The 24,591-nt window shown below is 35.5% G+C and overlaps 1 protein-coding gene across 5 annotated transcripts in view; it reads right to left on the bottom strand.

Moving 5' to 3' along the window:
• Window positions 1-8,073: 8,073 nt before the first annotated feature.
• The window catches only part of RIF1 (replication timing regulatory factor 1), a 59,391-nt gene continuing 42,873 nt past the window's right edge, over window positions 8,074-24,591 (bottom strand). For 4 of the 5 annotated variants that reach the window (XM_032355533.1, XM_032355535.1, XM_032355537.1 and 1 more), the window contains 11 exons: window positions 22,843-22,962; window positions 21,283-21,434; window positions 20,821-20,901; window positions 20,684-20,738; window positions 16,876-20,121; window positions 14,853-14,999; window positions 14,461-14,538; window positions 14,257-14,372; window positions 13,495-13,648; window positions 11,471-11,579; window positions 8,074-11,007 (listed from right to left, as the gene is read on the bottom strand). In XM_032355533.1, coding sequence (XP_032211424.1) covers window positions 10,793-11,007; window positions 11,471-11,579; window positions 13,495-13,648; window positions 14,257-14,372; window positions 14,461-14,538; window positions 14,853-14,999; window positions 16,876-20,121; window positions 20,684-20,738; window positions 20,821-20,901; window positions 21,283-21,434; window positions 22,843-22,962 — 4,473 coding nt within the window. In that variant the 3' untranslated portion in view covers window positions 8,074-10,792. The remainder of the gene's footprint in view (window positions 11,008-11,470; window positions 11,580-13,494; window positions 13,649-14,256; window positions 14,373-14,460; window positions 14,539-14,852; window positions 15,000-16,875; window positions 20,122-20,683; window positions 20,739-20,820; window positions 20,902-21,282; window positions 21,435-22,842; window positions 22,963-24,591) is intronic. The other variant, XM_032355536.1, reaches the window with a different exon arrangement.

Genomic DNA, 24,591 nt, shown 5'->3' with positions numbered 1-24,591 from the left:
TGATCTCTCTCTCTCTCTCTCTGTCAAATAAATAAATAAATCTTAAAAAGAAAAGAAAAGGAAAACCCACAGCAAACATCATACTCAATGGCGAGGAAACAGAGCTTTCCCCTATGGTTGGGAACAAGACAAAGATGTTTAATCTCACCACCTTCACTTTGTTGAACAGTATCAGAAGTCCAAGCTACAGCAATCAGAGAAGAAATAAAAGGCATCCAAACTGGTAAGGTAGAATGAAAACTTTCACTATTTGTAGATAACATGATTCTATATTTAGAAAACCCTAAAGAGCGGCACCTGGGTGGCTCAGTGGGTTAAAGCCTCTGCCTTCAGCTCAGGTCATGATCCCAGGGTCCTGGGATCGAGCCCCACATCGGGCTCTCTATTCAGCGGGGAGCCTGCTTCCTCCTCTCTCTCTCTGCCTGCCTCTCTGCCTACTTGTGATCTCTGGCTGTCAAATAAATAAATAAAATCTTAAAAAAAAAAACCTAAATATGCCATCAAAAAATTACTAGAACTGATAAATGAATTCAGTAAGGTCACAGGATACAAAATAAATACACAGAAATCCATTGCATTTCTACACATTAATAAGCAATGAAAGAGAAATTAAAGAAACAATCCCATTTACAATTGCACCAAAAATAATAAAACACCTAGGAATAAACTTCATCAAGGAGGTAAAAGATCTGCTATCTAAAAAGTATAAAACACTGATGAAAGAAACCAAAGATGACACAAACAAATCCGAAGATATTCCATGCACATGGATTGGAATAACAAATATTGTTAAAATGTTCTTACCATCCAAAGCAATCTACAGATTTAATGCAATCCTTATTAAAATCCCAACAGCATTTTTCAAAGAGCGGAATAATCTTAAAAATTTAATAGAACCACTGAAGACCCCAAAAAGCCAAAGCAATCTTGAGAAAGACAAAACTGAGGTTATTACAATCCCCCAAAACAAGGAATAATACTCATCTGTAGTAATCAAAGCAGTATGGCACTGGCACAAAACCAGACACATAGATCAATGGAGGACAGAAAACCCAGAAGCAAACCCATGATTATAGAGTCAAATTAATCTTTGACAAGAGAGGCAAGACTATGCAAAAAGAAAAAGACTCTTCAACAGATAGTGTTTGGAAAACTAGACAGTTACATGCAGAGGAATAAAAGTGGACCACTTTCTTACACCATACACAAAAATAAACCCATGGATTAAGGACCTAAATGTGAGACCTGAAACCATAACAATCCTCGAAGAAGAGTGCACACATAGTATCTCCGACACTGTCTGTAGCAACTTTCTTTTTGTAGCACCATTTTTCTAGATATGTCTCCTAGGGCAAGGGAAACAAAAGCAAAAATAAACTATTGGGACTACATCAAAAAAGCTTCTGCACAGCAAAGGAAACAATCAACAAAACTAAAAGAATCTACTCAATAGAAGATATTTGCAAATGACAAATCTTATAAAGGGTTCATATCCAAAATATACAAAGAACTTATATAATTCAACACCCCAAAAAATATGAATTAAAAATGGGCAGAAGACATGAACAGATATTTCTCTAAGACATACAGGTGGCCAACAGACACATGAGAAAATGCTCAACATTCAGGGAAATGCAAATCAAAACTACAGTGAAATACCACCTCACACCTCACACCTGTCAGAATGACTAAAATAAATAACACAAGAAACAACAAGCATTGGCAAGGAGGAAAAGAACCCTCCTCAAACTGGTGGTGGAGCCACTATAGAACAGTATGGAGGTTCCTCAAAAAATTAGAAATGGAACTACCCTATGATCCAGTAATCACACTATTTACCCAAATATGAAAACACTAATTTGAAAATATATGTGCACTCCTATGTTAATGTGGCATTATTTACAATAGCTGAACTGTGAAAGCAGCCCAATCATCCTTCCAACAGATAAATGGATAAAGATGTGGTATACATATAATGGAATGTTGCTTAGCCATAAAAAAAGAATGAAGTCTTGCCATTAGCAACACGGATGGATCTACAGGATATAGTGCTAAGTGAAGTAAGTCAGAGAAAGACAAATACTATCTGATTTTACTCATATGTAGAATTTAAGAAACAAAACAATGTAACAAAGATAGAAGACAAAAAACCAGACTCTTGAGAACTGATGGTTATCAGAATGGAAGTTGTTTGGGGGGAGTTGGGGAGGAACTGGTAAAGTGAAGGGGACTAAGGGTATATTTATCATAGTGAGCATAGTGTAATGTACAGAACTGTTCAATCACTGTATGATACACCTGAAACTAACATTGTATGTTCACTGTACTGGAATTAAAAGGAACAAAATAAAAGGGAAAAATTCTGCATGTATTTTCAATATGAATTTATTATTTATCTGCTTAATAATGCAATTTGCTTCCTTGTTTGTAATGCAGAGTGTTGGGAGAGGCCATGGAAAATGAGGAAGCTTTAAAAATGAGCTGTCACGGGGCGCCTGGGTGGCTCAGTGGGTTAAGCCGCTGCCTTCGGCTCAGGTCATGATCGAAGGGTCCTGGGATAGAGTCCCACATCGGGCTCTCTGCTCAGCAGGGAGCCTGCTTCCCTCTCTCTCTCTCTCTCTCTCTACCTGCCTCTCCATCTACTTGTGATCTCTCTCTGTCAAATAAATAAATAAAATCTTTTAAAAAAAAATGAGCTGTCACTCTTGCTCCTCCACTCAGGGAAAATATGGCCTGAGGGGAGCTAAGTACAAGGAAAAGAAGGCGGCAACTGGTCTCCCCAAAAATACATCCTTAAGTGCTAATTTAAATTTAGAAATAGGTTATAAATTCACTACTGCAAAACTAAAAAGTTAAACTTATGATTAAAAAAAAAAAAAGCTATGGGGGGACCTGGGTGGCTCAGTTGGTTAAGCCCTGCCTTCGGCAGCTGGCAGATTAGAAAGGCAAAGAGCAAACCGTCCTCAAGCTTCTTAAGATATGTCTCTCTCTCTCCCTCAGAGACCACATTTGCGTGCCAGGCACCACACTAGATGCTGGGGTTTGAGTGATGAGCCAGAACACGCTGTGTCCTTATGAAACTTAATAGTCCCCCGAAAAAGGCAGGCCATGCTGAAGCATCTTAATGGTGGGAAAGACAGCCACTCTCCCATCTTCAATCTTCCTTTAAACTGGGCTAAAAATCCAGGTTCGATGCACCAATACCATTGTGTGCTATGTTTCCAACCTTGGGAACAAAGTTAATGCTGTCTCAGTTACGACACGTTTTAAAATTTCCTATTCACTTTTTAAAGCTGCCAAAGTACACTTTGCAGTTGCTGTTACAGATAAGCAGACACCATTTTTATCGAATTCTATGGCTTTTAGTTAATAGTTTGAAAATTTTCATAAACAAAAATAAAGAACCCTACTATACCCACCTCCTGTAGCCTCACAAGTTTTCAATTCATGGCTGATTCTGGTCTGTCTACTCTACCAGTGCTCTCCTCCCATTACCTTGAAGTGAATCCCATTAATCACATCTTAAAACAGTCACAATTGACACACCTTAAAACATATCCAGGAATTTTCCTGCTCATCCACTTTGCAAGACTTCTGCTTGGCCCTCCACTCCGTGAATACAGTGATAACAGGGAAGTCCTTTGTACAAATAATCCGCTACCACACATTTAGACGACCTACCGCTGCAAAATCCTCCATGACTAGCTGTTCATACCATCTGCAAGAGGTTATAAGAGATCAATTTGCAACTGAGCTATATTGGAGTCAGAGTCAGAACTTCAGCCCAGTTCCCTCCATGACTAGTCATGACTAGTGTTCACGGTACTACCCGATGCTCCTCTTGGGAAATTCTTATTATGGGTTCTTCAGGTCTCCACAAGCACTAACCACCATCCCACCACCACCCCACCACCCCATGCCTCAGAATGTGACACTGCGTAAGTTATTAGCTAAAATGAGGTCATTAGGATGAGCTCAAAGCCAATACAAGTGGTACCTATAAAAAGAAGTCTGGGGGCGCCTGGGTGGCTCAGTCATTAAGTGTCTGCCTTCGGCTTGGGTCATGATCTCAAGGTCCTGGGATCACGCCCCACATCGAGCTCCCTGCTCAGCGGGAAGCCTGCTTCTCCCTCTCCCACCCCCCTGCTTATGTTCCCTGTCAAATAAAATCTTTACATAAATAAATAAGTAGAAGTCTGGACAAATACAGAGAACACCAGGGGAAGCTGAAAGCAGAGACTGGAGTGAAGCTTCTACATGCCAACAAAGTAAAAAATTGCTAGCAAAGCACCAGAAGCTAGGGGAGAAGCATGGATCTTCCTCACAGCCGTTTTAAAACACCGATCCTGTGAACAACTTGTCTCAGGCTTCCAGCCTCCAGAACTGTGGAACAAAAAATTTCTGTTAACACTCAGTTTGTGGCTCTTTGCTGCAGTCTTCTTTAACATCATTAAGTCTATTTCATTTTTAACTCAGACGTATGGATCTACAAGCGTGTGGAACCCAGAAACTACGTATACAAGAGAACCTCTTGTATGGCTACAATGGGTATCAATTAGGAATGGCTCATGTGTCTGTGGAGGGTCATGGTGTTCACTGAGCTTGTATGTGAATTATGCTCATCTTACTCAATTCAAAGCCGAACCAAACAAACAAAACAGTGCCAGAATTGTTTAGTTTTTATAGTTTTATTTAAGATTAAAGTGCATCTCTTTTTAAAAATGTTTCAATATCCAGTCTCAATTGGCAAGTGGTAACAGTTAACTCAATAGTTCATTAAAGTTTTACTGTGGATCAGAAAGATTCTTCCTCCCTCAACCCCAATCATAATGAACCTGAAAATACACTTTTTGTATTGGTCTACCTGCTTCAAACACTGTATAAAACATTACACACATACTGACCACATCCTTAGTCCCCAGATGCTAGTGCAGTTAACTGACTCATGAACAGGTACTTCTGTGAAATTTCAACTTAAAACACTTGACTTAACAAATATAAACACTTTCAATGTACAACAAAGCTCTCAGAGTTCATCAAGTGGTGGGAACAAAAATATTGCAGGGCTAATAAATGACTGATTTGGCTTCTCTCAGCCTTTTCTAAGTGCATTTAGTCAAGTCTATCCACAGGAGGTAGTGTTAAGACAGATTGAAAGCAACTGATTCCCCACCAACACAGAATGCAAACTCCCTCAACTCCCAACTTATTTCACAGGTCTGACAGAACCACCCAGTGCTAGATGCCTTTCCCTCGCACATCAGTGTCCCTTAACATCCATAGTAAACACATTACTGTCATTTGAGATTAAACAGGAGAAAAAAAAAGTGTACCTAAAAAGTACTGGTATCTCCTAGTATATGTGTATTTGAGCAATACAGTTAAGATACAAATGCAGTCATGGTAACACATTTTTGTAAAAGTAAAATCTAGGTAACAGCAATAGAAATTTAGGACTTAAGGAAGCAGGAGCCCCATCTGCCATCTAGAAGCAAATGACCAACTGGATTTACAGGCCACATATGAACGAACCTACACTTTGTAACGGGGATCAGCAGACTTTACACAAAGGGGTCAAATAAATATGTGAATGTTAGGTGTTAACAGGCCATACAGTCTGTCACACTATTCCAATCTGCTATTGCAGCAGGAGAGCAGCCAAAGACACTACGTAAATAAATATAGCTGTGTCCCAGTAAAATCTTATTACCTTCACTGAAATTTTAATTTCATCTTTCCATGTGTCACAAAATATTACTTCTGAATTTTTTCAACCTTTTAGAAAATGTAAAAACCATTTCTACCTCAGAGGATGTATAAAAAAACAGGTGGCAGGCTGTAGTTTTTCAACCTGTTCGTAACAACATACTAGGTTAAGATTGCCATGCCATATTTCAGTTTCTATACTCAAAATTCATTGTTCATTTCCTAGAAAATTCTCATTCTACAAAAATAAAAATGTATTTAGATACTTGCTAATTATTCAATTAAATATAAAATAGCTATTATACTGTATTTCATTCCATGACTTTATTTTGAAGGTGAACTTTCTAGTTATATGCAATTTATTCATGTAAGAAATAATTCTATTATTGGAAGTTATTTACTTTACTCCTTTTTGGAGGGCAGGATATTAAATAATGTATATTTCATTTTTAAAAAAGATTTTATTTTTAAGCAATTTCTACCCCTAACGTGGGGCTTGAACTCAAAATCCCAAAATTAAGAGTTGCATGCTCCACCAGTAACTGAGCCAGACAGGTGACCTGTACATAACGTGTATTTTAAATAATTACTCAGGGTATTCATCAGTATCAGTTCTGGTACTTATCTACAGTACTTATATACAGGATAACTACCAGCTATTTTCAAAGTATATATGACTGTACCTATACTAAAAAGCTACCTTTTTTATTTTATTCCATGTGCTATCAATTTAAAATACTGCCTTCAATCTTATATTCTCAGGTAAAAGAAGAGATTATCTTTTCTTCTAAGGTATACTTCAGGAGAGTAAGCATTTACAGCTTGGCACTTCATGTTTGGTTTTCACTGTTCTTTGGCTTGGTATATAAAGAAAAACATGATTAAGACCACGATACAAAGTTTAACATTCTATTCCAAGAAATGAGTGAACATTCAATTCTGTTAGACTACTATTCTATTAAAAAGCTACAGATTTTAAACGCTAATGACTCAGATTTTAATACTTTCAAAAAGCAATATACAAAGCCTGGTATATGATAAACAGATCATATTGGACCATCACAAACCAAGGCCCAGATTTGTTTTATAAATCAAGCACTCAACAAATTTTGATAAATCAATTAAAAATCCCACTACTTAACTTCTGGCTACATTTTCTTAAGTGCTCTGAATGAGTACAATTCTTATGAAAAGAGTACTTAAAGTAAATACATAAGGGAAATAGAACTGAATGCCAAGAAAAACTCACTTTTAGAAAAATTATTCAACTGTCTTTCAAACACCATTTTAAGATGAAATGGAAAATTTCAACAACATAACAGCAAAGTAACCAGAGGTCTTTAACTAAAATGACAAGTCACATCTGTCAGGGCTTATTTTGGTACTGCTAATTTTACTGCCAAGTTAATCTTAGGTAATCAGTTTTCAATGTTTATTAGTAAAATAGTGAAGCCCCATAACTCAAAAGGCAAGATTTATTTAGAGACTAAATGTATTTCTAATATCTGCAATTTACTTTTATATTTAAAAAAATGAGAACATAATCTACTTACACTCCTCATGAAAAAAGGCTCACACTGTCCATTTGTTTAGTTAGGTTCTTTGTAACATGAAATACATTAACTGTCTGCCTATTTAAAAACCTAAATCTTCCCAAACCATGAATTTTCCTATCTAAAAAAGGCTCCAAATGAGGCAAAATTCTACTTTTAACTCTTAAAAAACTTTTGAACTTTAATTTGAAGCCTTCAAGGCCAGTCGGCACCCACAATCATAAACCTGAAAAAGTTAAAAAAAAAACCACAACACTAAATCTTATCTTTTGTAGCAGTAATTCCTGGGATTTAAAGCCACTTATGTTACCACCTAATTCACAGCCTGAAGCTTCCTGCCACAAACACAGGCATTTCTATGGGTCATGTGGGAGGTTTTAGAGATAAACTAAACTATCAGGCCCCATTCCCAGACCTGCTGAATCAGAATCTGCACTCTTACATATAGACAAGTTTGAGAAGCACTGTGTTGAAAGTCAAAACTTAACACTTGTATATAATGTCTAAGACCTTCCTGATGGCTTAGGGATTAAATAGATAGCGCTGTGCTAATGTGCGAATAGCTCTCTCTCCCCGACCAAAGTCTCAGCCTAATACGGTCAGTAACTGCTATTTTACGGCCTTCTAGCCTAGCTGCAAATTATCTCCCTGAAAATCAGTAATGAATATGAGATGGAAACTACACCCTTCTTACTGGATTATGAAGTTGGAAAGAATGACATTAAGGTAAAAATGTGAACGCTTTAATAAACTCGTATTTTCTGTTAAATTCCAACAAAGGTTTTTTAAACAGCACGTATTTTTAATTACTGTCATTCCTTTATCTTAAAAAAAAAAAAAAACCCAACTCTAATTGTGTATTTTACCCACACCCCTCCCATTTTCCCCTAATTTTGTCTCTTGCCCTGCCACTTTTATTTTAGGCAAGATATAATCCAATTTTGATAAAAATGGATAAAAATCCAATTTGATAAAAATGACATTTTTATCATTCTTAATATATAACGGAATCCCTAACTATTTTCAGGCTATAAAGTATCCATGAGCAATGCCAGAAACTATCACATTCAGATTTAAATCTTATTTTTGACTATAGTATCCAATAACATTATCACTAAACCTGATTCATCCTACACCATATGGAATTTGAGCGAAAGTTGCATCCATACCACTCAACAATGGCTTTCAAACTTGTTCAAATATAACACCTTTGACAATGGGCTCCGTGCAATACTGAAAATTTAAATCCACCACATGAAGTCCATTTTGGAACATGAGAAGTTATACTGTGCTGCTTTCTACAAGCAACCAGATTCTTTTTATAAATGCCTAAAATAAGAAATCACATTTGAGTGTTCTTATTAATATTTGCTATTTTTTAATTAACCCTTAGAAAATACTGAAAAACTGATTTAATTTTAATAGTTAAACAACATACTGAAACTGATCAAGGAGAATTAAGTTTTTGCTATTTATGAATTATTCAGGTAAAAATTTAACGCAAGTGTATTAAAAATAAGGTGCCTCAAATACATGCTTAACTGTATCAACAATGAAGATTTAGCAAACTGATTTCTGCCTTCAATTAACATTTTTAAACAGATCCTTGTTCAAACACAGTATCCGAAAATACATACTTGTGCTTGTATCAAATTCAGTGATTTAAGTAAATGTTTATCACTTTTCTCCTATACTGTTCGAAGTTCTTTCGTTAACACAAACATTAAGATACAGTCATGAGATAAGCCAATTTTGACTCCATACAAACACATATACATACTCCTTCTTACACCTGTTAACTAAAAATTTATGTGCCTCTTTACTATAAAATATAATTTGGGAAATGGGAGGCAATATAAACCACAATTATAAGTCTGTCAAAGTTTCTATTTTTTACTTATTTTGTCAAGCTTATAATCCTCAGTTTTACAGTCCCAGATTTTCTTTTAAACCCAACCTTGGTGTAGGACTATGAAACTTCTACCCCCAAAATATTTGTAATGATGGATTTATGATTACGAAAAAGACACCAACTTTTCTGGCTGGCAGGTGGTCCCCTTCAGAATATAGGAACTAACTAAGCACAAGAATTAAACTTTCTGTAACTTGCTAAAAGAATGTGTGCCTTTTAGTTCTGAATAAAGTATGAAACTGTGAAGGTCATTCACTTATTCTAATCAGAACAAAGGAAATATTCTCACTGTAAAGAGACGAAACAAATATGGGAAGTCAGGCATTAATACTAGTCAGTAAAATTTACAAATGTTTTAATTATATACACCTTTTTTTTTTAAACTAGGCAAACATACATATTTCAAAAGAACAATTTCAATTTCAAATTTCTTCCAAGTTTGCTTTACGTGTAGGTGAAAAGAACAGATAAATCCTAGATATCATTTAGCCCAAGTTGTAACAAAAATAGTCACACTAACTCTCCACTTTAAAAAGAAATGTAATGAAGCTTTCTAGTGGCAGATACCCTCCTTGCAAACCAAAAAAAAGGGGTGGTGGTGGTGGTGGTATGAATAGTGAAGTCTTCATGTAATACTTTCCCATTTCTGTAAGTTTAACTCCTTCTGGTTACTTTAGAAAATAAAAACTTGTGTTTTTACTAAGTACAAAACTATCTGTTTTTGTAGATACAGAATCCTACAAACATCTGCAGCAAGCTCACAAAGCACTTCTACGTCCATACTGGTATCTCAGTATTTAATATATACAAAATAGGTTTCTATTAAACAAAGGTATTCACAAGTAGCTGCAGAAAAATTCATGCCATTAACAAAGGCTGAAATTTATAAATTAAAAACACTGTAATCTATACATAATGTACAAAGAGTCGTGCATTTTAAAATAAGTGTGTCTCATATGACTAAATTTTCACAAGCAAATGCTGCTGCATAAATATTTGCTAATGCAAATGAATGGCATCTTAGTAAGTTCTGCTTATTTTAACCCCAGAAGTTGCAGCTTTGGGTATTTTTCTTGGAAGCTGCTCAAATTTGACATCTGTGGGAAAAAAGGTTCCAATTCTTTTGCATCTCATTTAAGGTTTTCTACTGAGAACAAATTTCTTAAACTTCAAGCACAACAAACATAAATAAAAAAAATATATATCAAGTATAAACACCGTTATCAGTTCAGGAAAAAATTCAAATAGAAATGTTAAATCTTACTTACTTAAAATAAGGTACTTTTCATTTTTCATGAATGTTTCATCAGAATATGTAAGAGTTTAAGATGTGTGCAATAGATTGCTTTTGTTTCTAGTTTTTGCTTCCACATTTCAGTAAGATATTTAAATTTTTGAAAAACAATGCATAGCAGCCAAGAAAATATTGTATGAACAAAAATCGTACACAATGAACTTACAAAACTGAACTTACATAAGTCACAGCCCTTCAGGGTTTGAAATGCTATCAACTTTGCAAACTTTCAGTCTGAAATTGTGCTGTATTTCAGGACTTATTATTTTATGATCAACAAATCCAGTGATGTTGGGGGAAAAAAAAGTTCAATTTTCTCTTAAAATACTAAACGGAATTTTCATGGGTTGGTGACCTCCAACGTGACTGCAAATTTTTTATTATAGAGTTTGCCATGCTACCAAGTTTCTCATGCATTTCAAACAGCTGGCTTCCTGAATAATTATGGAGATCTTCTGAATCTAGTTGAAGAGCAAGTGCACTAATCTGTGCCACAAGATTTTTAGGTAATGGAGTTTCCAAAGCAACAGGATCAATTAAATCTAAAAGAAAAAAAAGCACAATTAATTTATTCCAGATAAAACTTAAGTTGTACATATTTCCTTTTAAGTTAATAAAAAATTTAAGTGCCTAAGATTTAAGTTGAGAGTGCAGGCTGAGGTACTGTTCTTCCTCAAGAGAACAAGGCAACAGAAAACTCCACACCGTAACTTATTTAGTGCCACTGAAGAGCCAGTCTACTTCATTTTTATTAACAGCGTAACTGAAACACACTATTTAGTTTATATCCTTGAGTAGCGGTTGACAGTTCAAGAAAAACAACTGAAAATAGTTGGTTTCAGTATCAGCTACTTTTTCATGCACTTGGTCACTGGCACCAAAAAAACTCCCCCAAAACCAAAAACCTTGTCAAATTAACTGAGCATGGTCAAATTAAAACTAGAAGCATATATTCAAAGTCAACTGACACTGTAAATAAAATTGTCCTGCTTTGCTCAAACATACCTGAGGCAAGTCTTTCTTCATCAGAAGGGAGAGATTTTGTTTGTATTCCATTTACTGGTTTTTCAGAAATATCAAAAACTGGAATCTCCTCTAGTCCACGAGATTTTACCTGGATTACACACAGGCCAGTAAAACAAAAACAAAACAAAAAAATTGAAAGTTGCTTTTAAAGGGACCAACACCACCACCACTGGAAAAGAATCTGACCTGTTTCCCAGCCCATTACATGACTATTAGCTTAGCAAATCTTGCTAAGAAACTATGTTGTACTAGTGACACAAAAAAAATGCGATTATAAAGTGTTTTTCAGTTTTCTCGAAAATCTGGTTAAGTATCTCTAATATTTAATGGGCTTCTCAAGAAAGAGCCAGGTAGCCAAAAAAAATTACACTGTATTTCCCAAGTTTAGTAGCATAAGAAAAGAAAATCCAAGGCAGATTATTTCCAAACTTAAAAAACATATGGACTTGGGACGCCTGGGTGGCTCCGTTGGTTGGACAACTGCCTTCGGCTCAGGTCATGATCTCGGAGTCCCGGGATGGAGTCCCGCATCTGGCTCCCAGCTCCACAGGGAGTCTGCTTCTCTCTCTGCCCTTCTCCTCATTCATGCTCTCTCTCCCTGTCTCTCTCTCAAATAAATAAATAAAATCTTTTAAAAAAACCAGAAAACATATGGACTTTAAAAAAAAGAATACAACTTTTGGGGTGCCTGGGTGGCTCAGTGGGTTAAACCTCTGCCTTCAACTCAGGTCATGATCTCAGGGTCCTGTAATGAAGCCCTACATCAGTCTCTCCCTGCTCAGCAGGGAGCCTGCTCCATCCCTTCCCAACTTGTGATCTCTGTCAAATAAATTAATAAAATCTTTAAAAATAAAAGAACAGTACAATTTTGAAAGGTGTCCCTAGGCATACAAATTAGTGACTGAGAAGATACTAGTTTCAGAATGTTATAGTTACCATATTGATGGGTCCATCAATTAGACTCCTATGTAGACACCCAAGACAAAGAGTAATACATCCACACAAAAACTTATGTGTACATAAGAGCAAAAGGTAAAAACAACCTAAATGTTAAGCAATTGATGGATGACCTAAATGTTGTGCATTCATGTAAGGGGTATTATTTAGCCATAAAGAAGAATGAAGTACTAATACACATGAACCTTGAAAACATTATGCTCAAAGAAGTCAATCATGAAAGACCACAGCTCATATAATCCCACTTTTATGAAAGGTCCACAGCAGACAAGTCTGAGACTGAAAATTACTAATATAATCTTTGGGTCTCTTAGAAGTTTTTAAGGATTACAAATACTTAATAATTTTTAAATCAAAGACTCTTAAGAAAATAGCAGAAGTCTTCAATAGTTAGCTAACTCCAGTCTCAGAAATTCTAATGTAAACACTGGTTTTCAAGCTTTAACATAACCTGTTCTCATTTATTCACAATTTTGTGTAGTTTCAGTAGAAAAATAAAAGGTCTCTGCATAGGTTTCAGAACAGTGTTACTCCTTCTGAAACAATGAGTTTTCCATCTGTATTCTTATTGAGGGTTAGGGAGTGGAGAATCTTGGCTTCTATCAGAATCTTGAAAAATGTCTATGGGCCGAAATACTTATGTGCAAAAAGTTGGTAAGAATAAGAAAAATTAGTTACAGTTGTGTTGGACATCAAAAGAGAAATACTGTTAAATACACATTTGAAAGATTTTTATTAGAATGTTTAGATTTGAACCTCTAGGTTTTAGGAAAAGCAGCCATGGAACCAATCACCAACTTGGTGGAAATGAACGAGACAAGGGGATAGGAGAGGAGAACTCAAAAGCCTAAAGAGATGCATTACACAAAACCAGACAAAATCAAGAAGCAAACCTCTCTGTGAAATTAAAAATGTGATGTTTTAAGTTAACTCTGACTGGGGGGGTGGAGGGGGCATAAAATGAGTTTTTAAGCAAGACTACCAACTTCTGTAATTGCTACTGAGACATCATTTATCTATACATGATTTATAACACCTAGGTTTACCTGCTGCTCATGATAGATTCGAAGAGCCTTTTTTACATTGGACACTTTTGGAGAACGGATTGGAAGAGTTTTTATTTCAGATGCTGTAAGAGTACTCAAATCACCAATCGTTTTTATATTCTTAGCTCTAATAAGCTGTCCCAGTCCTCTTGCCCTGAAGAGATTAAGAAAAAAAGGAAAAATGTCATCATATACTTTCACATTTATTCTATTTGTGAGGGCCTATCCAGCTAGATTTCCTGATTTATGCTCAGTCATAACTGAATTTTATATAGGCTCACCTAGCCCACTCTGAGGGCAGGCACATATACATTTAATTTAAAACAAAATTTGAATTTGATGTGTTTGTTTGGCTTAAGCAATAATGCTGGGAAGAGACTAAGCCCAATTTGTGTCTCAGACTTCACTTACATTATGACTTAATGGCCTCATGACTTTGGTGGAGTAACCTTTGTAAACTTTAACTGGTAAAGTAGAAATAATAATTATACTCCTTATAAGATTTGTGATTAGCATTAAATAAGAGAACATATGCAAAGAGTTCAGCACAGCATCTGACAAATATTACACATACATTTAATTATCTTAGTCAATTACTGTATTATGGTAGATGTTTCTCTTATTGCCTTACCTGTCCCATCTTCCCACATTAAATTTGTATTTCTAAAACAAAATGTGTGAAAGCGCATGTATGGTCAATTCTAAATAAAAGAATCTCGATCACTTAAATTTAAGTATAAACCAGCACAAGTAACTACTTACCACATGTTTGAGGTAATCTGAGGTAAAATGATATCAACTGGAGCCACACAGTTCACCAAAGCTGGGTAAACACTTTCTGTTGGACTTGGCATAGATTCTTTAGCCATTTCTGTAATCTTAAAATAAATTTCAAAATCGTTAAATAGAGGTCACCTAACTGAACATGAAAATATAAAGTTACATGAAAACTAAAGCACTTCTTACTAAACACTTCTTTGAGCTCTTCAACTTAGGGCTACGTGATCCTGGGGACAGAAATCCTTTGGTTGAAGTGGCATAATGCTAGACAGAAGAAAGGAGAGAAAAAAAAACTCAGAACCTTAGAAAACTATAATTTTATAACTCTACTTTCATTACTTAGAGTGCGGTAATTTCCTAAAATTTTGAGAAAATGTAAAATGTATTATTACATTACTATTACCTAACCAATTACTAGATTATCATGGACTCTTCCCACCTCTTCATGTTTGTTTACCATGTTGCAGACAATGTATTCAAACCAAAGACATCTTGTTCTTTATTAGTTTTAAGATAAACTATACTATGCAATTCCGTACCTGCATTCATGTATGTGTATTTTAAAGCTCACAACTTACCTTAGATTGTGCAGTAGGTGAAGTTTTAACACTTTTTACTATGGGAGAATTATTTGAAGAATGGGACCTAACAATAGAGCATCGCCTATCAATGTCATCAGCCAATCCTGCTTGGTATATTGGATCTGCAAAGGAGACCCGGCGAACCTGAAAACACAGGTCATGCTTTTATTTACAAAGTTAAAGTAAAAAAAAAAAGAAAAAAAACCACACCATAAATTATCACCATTAAGGTCCCCCAAAATAGAATGTAGGTTTAGAAGCTTAATTTACTTCACTAGAAGCCAAATGTACATAACTGTATTATTTCTTCCTAATGGCTGCTTTCACAGATAATACCACAGGTCATTCCAATTATCCATGTTCTAAATGGTCTCTACATAATATACCAACAAAGACTGAAAAAGGGACAGTGGCAGAAAAATGAAATTACACATAGCAGCTGAAACTGGATCATCCAATTATACTAATCTTGTGGGCTTACTGCAATGACTTTAAAATACAAGGTAAAGAGGCAGAAATAGTACTAACTGACCTCTGGTGTACCTTTTCTAACCTCTGTTCTAAACTCTTTAGAGGGTCCCAGAGTCATAGCAACTGGGTGACAATTTTTCATTTTAGCCTCTTCTAAAGTCTTACGATGCTTTCATTCATTCAGCTATTTGATATAATATGCAATAAATAAATATGCAATAAGGCATAACCACTAATCATATACATAAATGCCTCCTGGTCTTAACTCCCAAGAGTGGGCAGATTCCGTACATATCTGCTATAGAAAACTATAATGTCTTACTGTTGCCTAAATAAAAATTAAATCTGAGGTACTATCACACAAAACAGGACTAGTTAACCTTTTTAAAAATCTAAAATATACTGAAGGAAAATAAAATATACTGAAAACATCAATCCCAATGCATTCTATCTTCATACTTTTCATTTTTTTAAAAAAAGATTTTATTTATTTGATAGACAGAGATCACAAGCAGGCTCCCCGCTGAGCAGAGAGCCCGATGCAGGGCTCGATCCCAGGACCCTGGGACCATGACCTGAGTCGAAAGCAGAGGCTTTAACGCACTGAGCCACCCAGGCACCCCTATATTCATACTTTTCAAAGACTTCACTTAAGATACTTAAAAAAAAAAAAAAAAAAAAAAAAAAAAAAAACTTCAATATAAAAGCAAAGCAAAACAAAGCTAAAACCTCAATTCTCAGTAAAAGAATTTTTAGTACATCTTGAGGAAGTCTTCACAATGTGCTTGCCAGAGGCAAGATTAAGTCTACCTTCAATTTCTAATGTTATGTCTGTATATATGAACACATGTACTCCACATTAAATGGCAGGTTCCATTTCATAGGTAGAGAATGCTCACATAACCTTTTCAGAACATCTCCTTTACTAAGTAGAGGACAAGCTGAACTATGTAAGCATATGTAACTTTTACTTTTTTAACTTACTCATTCAACAAATCATGTCCAAGTTATAGGGTCAGGAGCTAAAGCAAATACAAACTAAAGGAGTCAGTGAAGATGGGGATATAAAATAATAAATGAAATCACATCCAGAAACTGATAATGGCACAGCCTGAGATTTTTTTCATTAGATAAGGTCTGGAAGTTAAGAGTTTATATGAACATTTAAATGGGAAACAGACTACATAATGTCCTAGCACAAAGTGAGTGCTAACTAAAGCTACTTTATCAGTTTCTAAATGTCTCCTCACATTATGAGCAAAAAAACCAAAACCAAAAAACCCACAAGAGATCCTCACCAATTCTGCAAAAGGTGAATAATGTATATGGTTGAAGATTTTTAGTGTCCTAAAGTAAAGGAATATATATGGCCTTCAGTATCCTTTGATCAACACTTTTTTCTACCTGCCCATTTCCCTGGTCACTGTGGTTAATTATTCAAAATGAGTGGTCCTATCAGTCTAACATTCTGTCATTCACCAGGAACCACTGTACTGCCAAATACTCAATTAAACATGGGCTAAGTAATATTCAGCCTCAACTCCCCTACCTTGTGAACAGGTGACGATATCTCATCTTCCTGAGGTCTTTTTAGTCCTCTCTTTAAAATACTGGTCGATGGAGAAGCCAAAGGAGACCAGACACAGCGGGTCTGCATGCCACTAGGACTGCCATTTGCTGATACAAGTAAAGGATCTAGTTCCCTTAATTTTTGAGGAGATGCATTATTGTCTTCTGTTATTAGTTCAGAGATGGCTGTTTCAGATGTCAGCGACTGTGATGTGTCCTCCACTTTCTCTGAAGTATGGTGAGCTTCCTGTAGAATTTCATCATTTCCCACCATTTGACTGTCAGCTGATACTGCTTCTTCAGACTTATTAAGTTCATTTTTTGTTTCAGTTTCATTAGAGTCAACTTTTCCTTCTTCAGTGCTCATCCCAAGTGTGGTAAGAACAAAACTGCTGACTTCCATACTTGATGTCTCTGTTTCAGCTTGTACAGGCTTGGTAGAGATTCTGTTAGTAGAGTCCTGGCCTTCTGTTTCATTGACTTGGTCAGCTTCAGCACTCACCTCACCAATCACTGTTTCTTCACAAGTTTCCATTTCAGCATTCACTCCTTCAGATGAGCCTGGACCAGATTCGTCACTTCTTTCATCTAATTCTCCAACTGCTGTTTGTTCAGGTATCTCTACCAGAGCACTCATTTCTGTGGTATTATCATAATGATCAACAACAGAATTAAATTCTTCAGTTACTGCTTCTTCAGCCTTCAGTTTCTCAGCTGCCTCTGTATCAGATTCATCACTTCTGTCACTATTTATCTCCATTACTTCTTCTTCACTAATACCAGTTTCGGTACTCTCTTGTTCAGAAAAGCTAGCTTCAGATTTATCAATTTTTACACCCAATTCAATAGCTTCTACTTCTGGGTTGGATTTTGCATTAGCTTTACATGCATCTGTTTCAACATTGATAATGTTCTCTATACTTAGTTCCTTTTCCAAGACAGTCTCTGACTTTTCTTCTTTGGTCTCCAAAATAGAACATTCCAGTGAATTACCTTTAGAATCACCTAAACATGGGCTAACAGTTCTACATTTTTTATTGGATGGCTCTTGGCTCTCAAGAGGTGTTGCTTCTTCAGAATCCATATCACAAGTTTCTTCTTCAAAATTTACTACTCCAGAAGGAAGAGGGTTTTGGCTAGTATTTTCTTTCAACTCACTTTCAGATGTAATTAATGAATCATTAACAGCATCATTCTCCTCCTTGAGTCCCAAATGAAAATTCACACAATTATGTTCATCCAAAAGTTTTACCTCAGAGCACAGATTAGCTTTAGAAGTCTCTGATACAGTTACAGGTGTATGCGTATCTGTCTTTTTTGTTTCACTGGCTTTTATATCGTAATTTTCTGTACTCTTTAACCCAATGAACTTTTCCTGAGGCTGAGATTTTTCTCCACAGCAATCACAACCTTTTGATCTTCTTACCCTCCTACTTCTCTTATGTTGGCATTCAAGTGTTTGCAAAGTTTTTTCAGATAGCAAGGAATTGTCTGATGTCCCTATTTTTGAGGATTCTCCCATGTTATTTTCTATAGAATCTCGTTTTTGTAATCTCTTGCTGGCATTTCTAGTCCTTAGATTTGAATCTGGCACAGAAGGGTCTGAAACGGAATATTCTGTACATTTGTTGGTTTTACTTTTTCCCTCATCAGCAGTTGACACATCATCAGAAACCTGTAATACATCTGAAGAAACTGTAGAATCTTTAAGAGTTACAATAGTATTCTCATCTTTTTGTTCACAAATCTGAGATTTTAGGTCTCTCCCCACTTCAGAATTTGCTTTGTAATCAAGTGTCTGGTTTTCAACATTTACACATTCCTGTTTTATCACTTTCTCCTCTTGGTCTTCAATATCAACACTATCATTGCTTTTGCTTTTCCACTTTCCAGATCTCTTCTTTTTAGAACTTTCTTCTTTTGCCTCAGAACTATCAGATTCTGAGTTTTCAATGCTGGAAAGTAAACCCTGGGAAGCTCTTCTTGTTTGATAGCGTGTTCGTCCACTTACTGGTTTTTCAGAGGACTTATCTACAATGTCCTGGGCACTGTCTCCCTCAGACTTAATATTCTCAAGGTCTAGCTTTTTTTTACTTTCATCAATTTCAGAAGTAGTGCTAGTTTCCCCAAAAGTCTTCTCGTGTAAATTATTCCCTTTATCAATTAAATTTTCCTGTAGAGTTTGTTCAGCAATCAGTTTTTGCTTAGGTAACACATCATCTTTTACATGTAATGGACTTTTCTGAAGGGTCTTTTCTTCTTCCTTACGTCTGTCTTTTTTTTGATGATTATTTTCTTTCTCTTGGCTCTCAGGGGTAGGCTCTGCTATTTCTGAACGTCGTCTTGAGGATCGTCTAAGCGTTTTCTGATTTGGAGTTATCTGAACAGGACTATCCTCATCTACCATTTGATCTGCTGGTATTATAGCTGGGGGTGTATTTTCTTTGGATTCCAAACTGATTCCTAATGTTTTCTCTTCTACAGTACTGTTTTCTAGTAATACCGCATTTTCTATTGTTGATTTAAGCATTGTATCCTCATCCTCCATTGTAGATTCAGAGAGATGAGCCTGATTATCTAATACACATTCTGTTTGATTAAGCAAACCAGGTGGGTTATTTTCTAAGACTACTGTGCCATCAATAGATTCCTGAGTATTTTTCTCCTGATCAGATCTCAAGACCTTAGACCTTTTGTTCCCTGTTTGTTCAGCTTTACTTGACCTTCGGCTTGATCTCTTAATTCCGTGTGCTATTTTTTCAGCATCAGATTTTTCAAGAGCCATTTCTCTTTTCTTTGCTTTTGGTGGGTTATCTATTTTACCCATGACTTCCTGGTTATTTTTCACTGTAACAGTTGATGACATATTATTTAAGGCGGACGGACTAAAAGGTCTATTTTCTGAACCATCAAACTTCTCCAAAGTAATAAAGGTTTGCCTCCGACTTGTAGGCTGTGGGAGAATTCCGGAAATGATGGCATTAGAAACTGAGCTAATGTTGACACCAGAAGTATTTTCTACACTAGATGAACATTCAGTTGTTTTCTTTGATGAAATTAAAGCATTCTTTCTGGAGTCATTATTACTGCTTGGTAGTTCTGGACTGGTTTCATCATTAGAACCACATTCATTATCTGAAAGAGAAGCCTTTTCAAGATGTTCATCCGTATCACGGTTTTCTGTGACATCTTGAGGAATAACAATGTCCCTCTCTGTTTTTTCCTCCTGCACAGAAACGTACACATGTATATAGGTTAGCCAACAAACAAGTCCAAAACTTTTGGAATTCAAAAGGAACATCACTGATTTTCAGTATTTAAAAAAAAAAAAAAAAAAAAAGTACTTTTTTTTTTTAAAAGCTTTTATTTATTTGAGAGAGTGAGTGAAAGAGAGCACGAGAAGGGAGAAGGTCAGAGGGAGAAGCAGACTCCCCATGGAGCTGGGAGCCTGATGTGGGACTCGATCCTGGTACTCCGGGATCATGACCTGAGCCGAAGGCAGTTGCTCCACCAACTGAGCCACCCAGGTGCCCAGATTTTCAGTATTTTGTAAATATTCCAAAGGTGGTGACAGATGCCCATTAATTTGTGTTTCTAATTATAAATACTTAATAAAGCAAAAATCAGTTTATTTTAAACAGATACATTCACATACATCTACAAACACAATAACTATAATTTTGCTAAAGTATATCAGTTAGAGTTATGAGATTATGCAATATATCTGAAAATTAATGGAATAATAATATTCATAATGGAATAATGATTCTAAAAACCCCCAAATATACCTTATATATCACCTTGGTATCTTCCGTTGATTTTTCAGTTAGAGGAGGAATTTCCCTGAAATAAAAATGTATAAATTAAAATACTGTTTTTAATTAAAAGTTAGAAAGTCAGTTACTTCAACAGCTTCCATACTTACATAGACTCTTCCTGGGTATACTGAGAAAACAAAGTGTCTTGTGAAACATCCAGATTATTATACATGACAGGAATATCGTATCTGAAAAAGATCTTACATAAATAACTTCAAAATGTGATATTCCTATAACTAGAAATTAAACTTACGATTTGTACATCTACTTATCTTTTAAGAACAATGTAAAATTAAGGCTTAGATATTTATTTTCCTCAAAATCATTTTTTATTTTTTCCAACACTACCTCCATTAAGGAGTCAGCTATGAAGGCATAAACATGTAGTATGTTACTAAGTAACCATTTTTATTATAAAATGCAGCCATGTATGGCGTATCTTTTTGGCATTAAAATATAGCCATATATTATACATAGTATTTTAGTTCTAAACACAAAGTTACAGTTATACTGCATGAAATCTTAAGTGTGATTACAGAACACCCAATTCAAGATAAAAGGCTACAAACCTCTTTGTTTTGAGTACTTCTTTCTGATGTTCTGTTAGTATTCTTTCCTTTGCTTCTTTTCCTTCTGGAGGTATAAACACGAAATCAGTAGACTTTTCCTCTTCCAAAGGCATTTCACTCTTTGTTTTTGTAGAAGACGGTTCTAATTTCAACTGCAAATTTATAAAAGGCAAATGTACACTTGAGTTTCCAAATTATTTTCCAATACTTCAATCAATCTCTACTCTAGCACTCTATAAACTTATTCAATAATGACTTAAGAAGTTTGAAGTTCAAACCTATTGGATAAGTTAATAATTAGTACAATTATCCTTGGTTAATAGTACAATGCCCCTCACTTTCTGCTTCTAATCAACATTCAGAAAATAAAATTATGCCTCTTTAAAAAGTAGGCAATTTACCAACAAAGCATAGACAAATATGTTTTTCAGGCCAACATACAGAAATCAAGTGGTTTGGCAAGAGAATGTATCAGCAGCTTTCAAGCTGAAGCATAAACCAAGCCAAAACTGAGTAAAAGTTGGCAATATAATACATGCTCCATACCAGTAACACTGGTACTGTTATTTTTACAAATTTTCAGTGCAACTGTTTACATTTCTACTTTATAACTGAAACAAGACTGTGTTGAGAGTCATTCTTCAAAAACAGTATTTTTGTCTTTCATTTTTGCCAAGGCCATGGTTTCAAGATTCTAGAATTCCCTCATTAGAAATCACAGGGAGGGGCGCCTGGGTGGCTCAGTGGGTTAGGCCGCTGCCTTCGGCTCAGGTCATGATCTCAGAGTCCTGGGATCGAGTCCCGCATCGGGCTCTCTGCTCAGCAGAGAGCCTGCTTCCCTCTCTCTCTCTGGCTGCCTCTCTGTCTACTTGTGATTTCTCGCTGTCGAATTAATAAATAAAATCTTTAAAAAAAAAAAATAGAAAAAAAAGAAATCACAGGGAGAAAATTACTACGTGAAAATCAGTTACTGGCAATTAGTAAGATTAAGGTTACTAGACTTGAGGCCAAAATAGGTATCTTACCTAAGTGTTCTCTTTCTATGCAGTAACAGAAGTTCTAAAATGTTCTTATGCTACCTATGCTATATTCATACCTAGATTTCATTCTATCTCAAGGGGGCTACTGCCTGAATTAACTATACTTAATGGATGCTACATATTTTTTCTAAAAGATTTTATTTGTCAAAGAGAGCATAAGAGGGGGAGCAGCAGAGAAACAGACTCCCCACTGAGGAAGAAGCCTAATGTGGGACTTGATCCCAGAAACTTAGGACCATAACCTGAGTTGAAGGCAGATAAATAACCAACTCAGCCAAGTAGGCCCACTTGAATGCTACATATTAAGCACACTTTAGTAACTAGAATGAATCCATTCACAAAGCTTCTAGACTTCCACGCTAACTTAATAGTCTTTTTAGGTCAAGCTCTATTTTCCCCCTTTAATCCTTTCTATTTGGCCTTTAATCACTTTTTTTTCCCAATTAGAAGCTGTATGTTTTCCAACTACTATCTACTTTAATATTAAATTACCATTAAATAAAAGTTTGGAAAAACATACTTTGACTGGTGGTTTCTTATTTTCTTTTGCATCCTTTGTTTGTGCTAGAAAAGAATCTCTTTTTCCACTTGATTTTCTTTCCATGCCACTTATCTTCATATTTAACTGTGAATTTTCTGTCTGTTTTATTAAAAATGAAAGTTTTTAAGTACAAATGTTCTATTTCTCCTTTTCATGCTTTGAAAATTTCAGTGTAATACTCATTTCAAGTATCAGATCTCTTCTCATTATTCACTTATTAAAATCATGTCAAAGAAAACATGTCTAATTTATTAACAGCAAACAGGTTTGGCATCTCTAACTCATACAGTAGCTACTTTGCACCATTTTTATAAATTTTATGAATTCTAATTATTTTGAGAATTTTACAAATTGTAAAAATAAGATATACAAATAAATGCTAAAAGTCAATCAAATTAATGAACTCAAAGACCCCTCCTATTACTGGGAATATTTTTAAGAAACAATCACATTCATAAACTTTAAATATCAAATAAGGAGGCATGCACGATAGAAAGTATTACCTATCATATCCCTTTTAGACTTTTTCAGGATGAATTACACCAAACAAGTCTCCACAAATCTAATTATCTGATAAGGAATTTTATTTTGGCCAAAAATGAAACCTAGAGTGCTTAAGTAACTGTTAACTTTTTTCTCTCATAGGTTCTAAACAATGAACAGCCAAGACTCCATTTGTTGCTGAGTAGGAAAAAAGTTGTGTAATAATGTCTACCTCATGGGAATGTAATACCCATACTTTTACTCCTTGATCAGACAGTGATTATTAGCTAAAGTAATCTTGTTCCAAAGGGTTATATGATAGCAAAGATGTGTTTTTCTGACAGAAGGAATGAGATTTGCTGGAAAAGAACTGAGAAAATGAAGGGCAACTCTTGCTTAGACACAGACCAGTAACTATTATTCCTGGTTTACCTAAAGCAACACTTTACCATTTATTTTAATAATTACATCTACAAAGGAAAATACACAAAATGCCATAGTTCAAAAAGAATCATTAATGAATAAGAATCAGAGACTATTTAACTGAGAATCTATGGTGAAATTTACTGCTCTTCTATCAGAAAATTATTTTAGGCCAAAGGGCAAAAAAATACCTAAATAAACAAATGAAACTACATCAAACTAAAAACCTTTTGCACAGTGAAGAAAACCATACACGAAATGAAAAGGCAATCTACTGAATGGGAGAAGATAGTCACAATACATCTTGATAAGGTGTTAATATCCAAAATACATAAAGAACTCATGCAACTTAATATTTTAAAAAATCCCAACTAAAAGATGGGTAGAGCACTTGAACACATCTTTTTTTTTTCTTTTTTTTTGAGATTTTATTTATTTATTTGACACATGGAGAGAGATCACCAGTAGGCAGAGAGGCAGGCAAAAAGAGAGGGGAAAGCAGGCTCCCGGCCGAGCAGAGAGCCTGATGCGGGACTCAGTCCCGGAACCCTGAGATCATGACCTGAGCTGAAGACAGAGGCGCAACCCACTGAGCCACCCAGGAACCCAACTGAACACATCTTTTACTGGAGATATAGAGGGCCAATAGGCACATGAGTATATGCTCAATGTCACTATCATTATCAATGATATGCAAAGGAAAAATCACACACATGACGTGGGACTATTATGGAAAAGAAAAAACAAGTACTAGCAAAGATGTGGAGAAAAGGGAACCCCTATACAACTACTGGTGGGAAGATAAATTGGTGCGACCACTAT

Source organism: Mustela erminea, chromosome 8, assembly GCF_009829155.1.
Source record: "Mustela erminea isolate mMusErm1 chromosome 8, mMusErm1.Pri, whole genome shotgun sequence".
NCBI lineage: Eukaryota > Metazoa > Chordata > Mammalia > Carnivora > Mustelidae > Mustela > Mustela erminea.
This window is presented reverse-complemented; position numbering and strand designations above follow the sequence as displayed.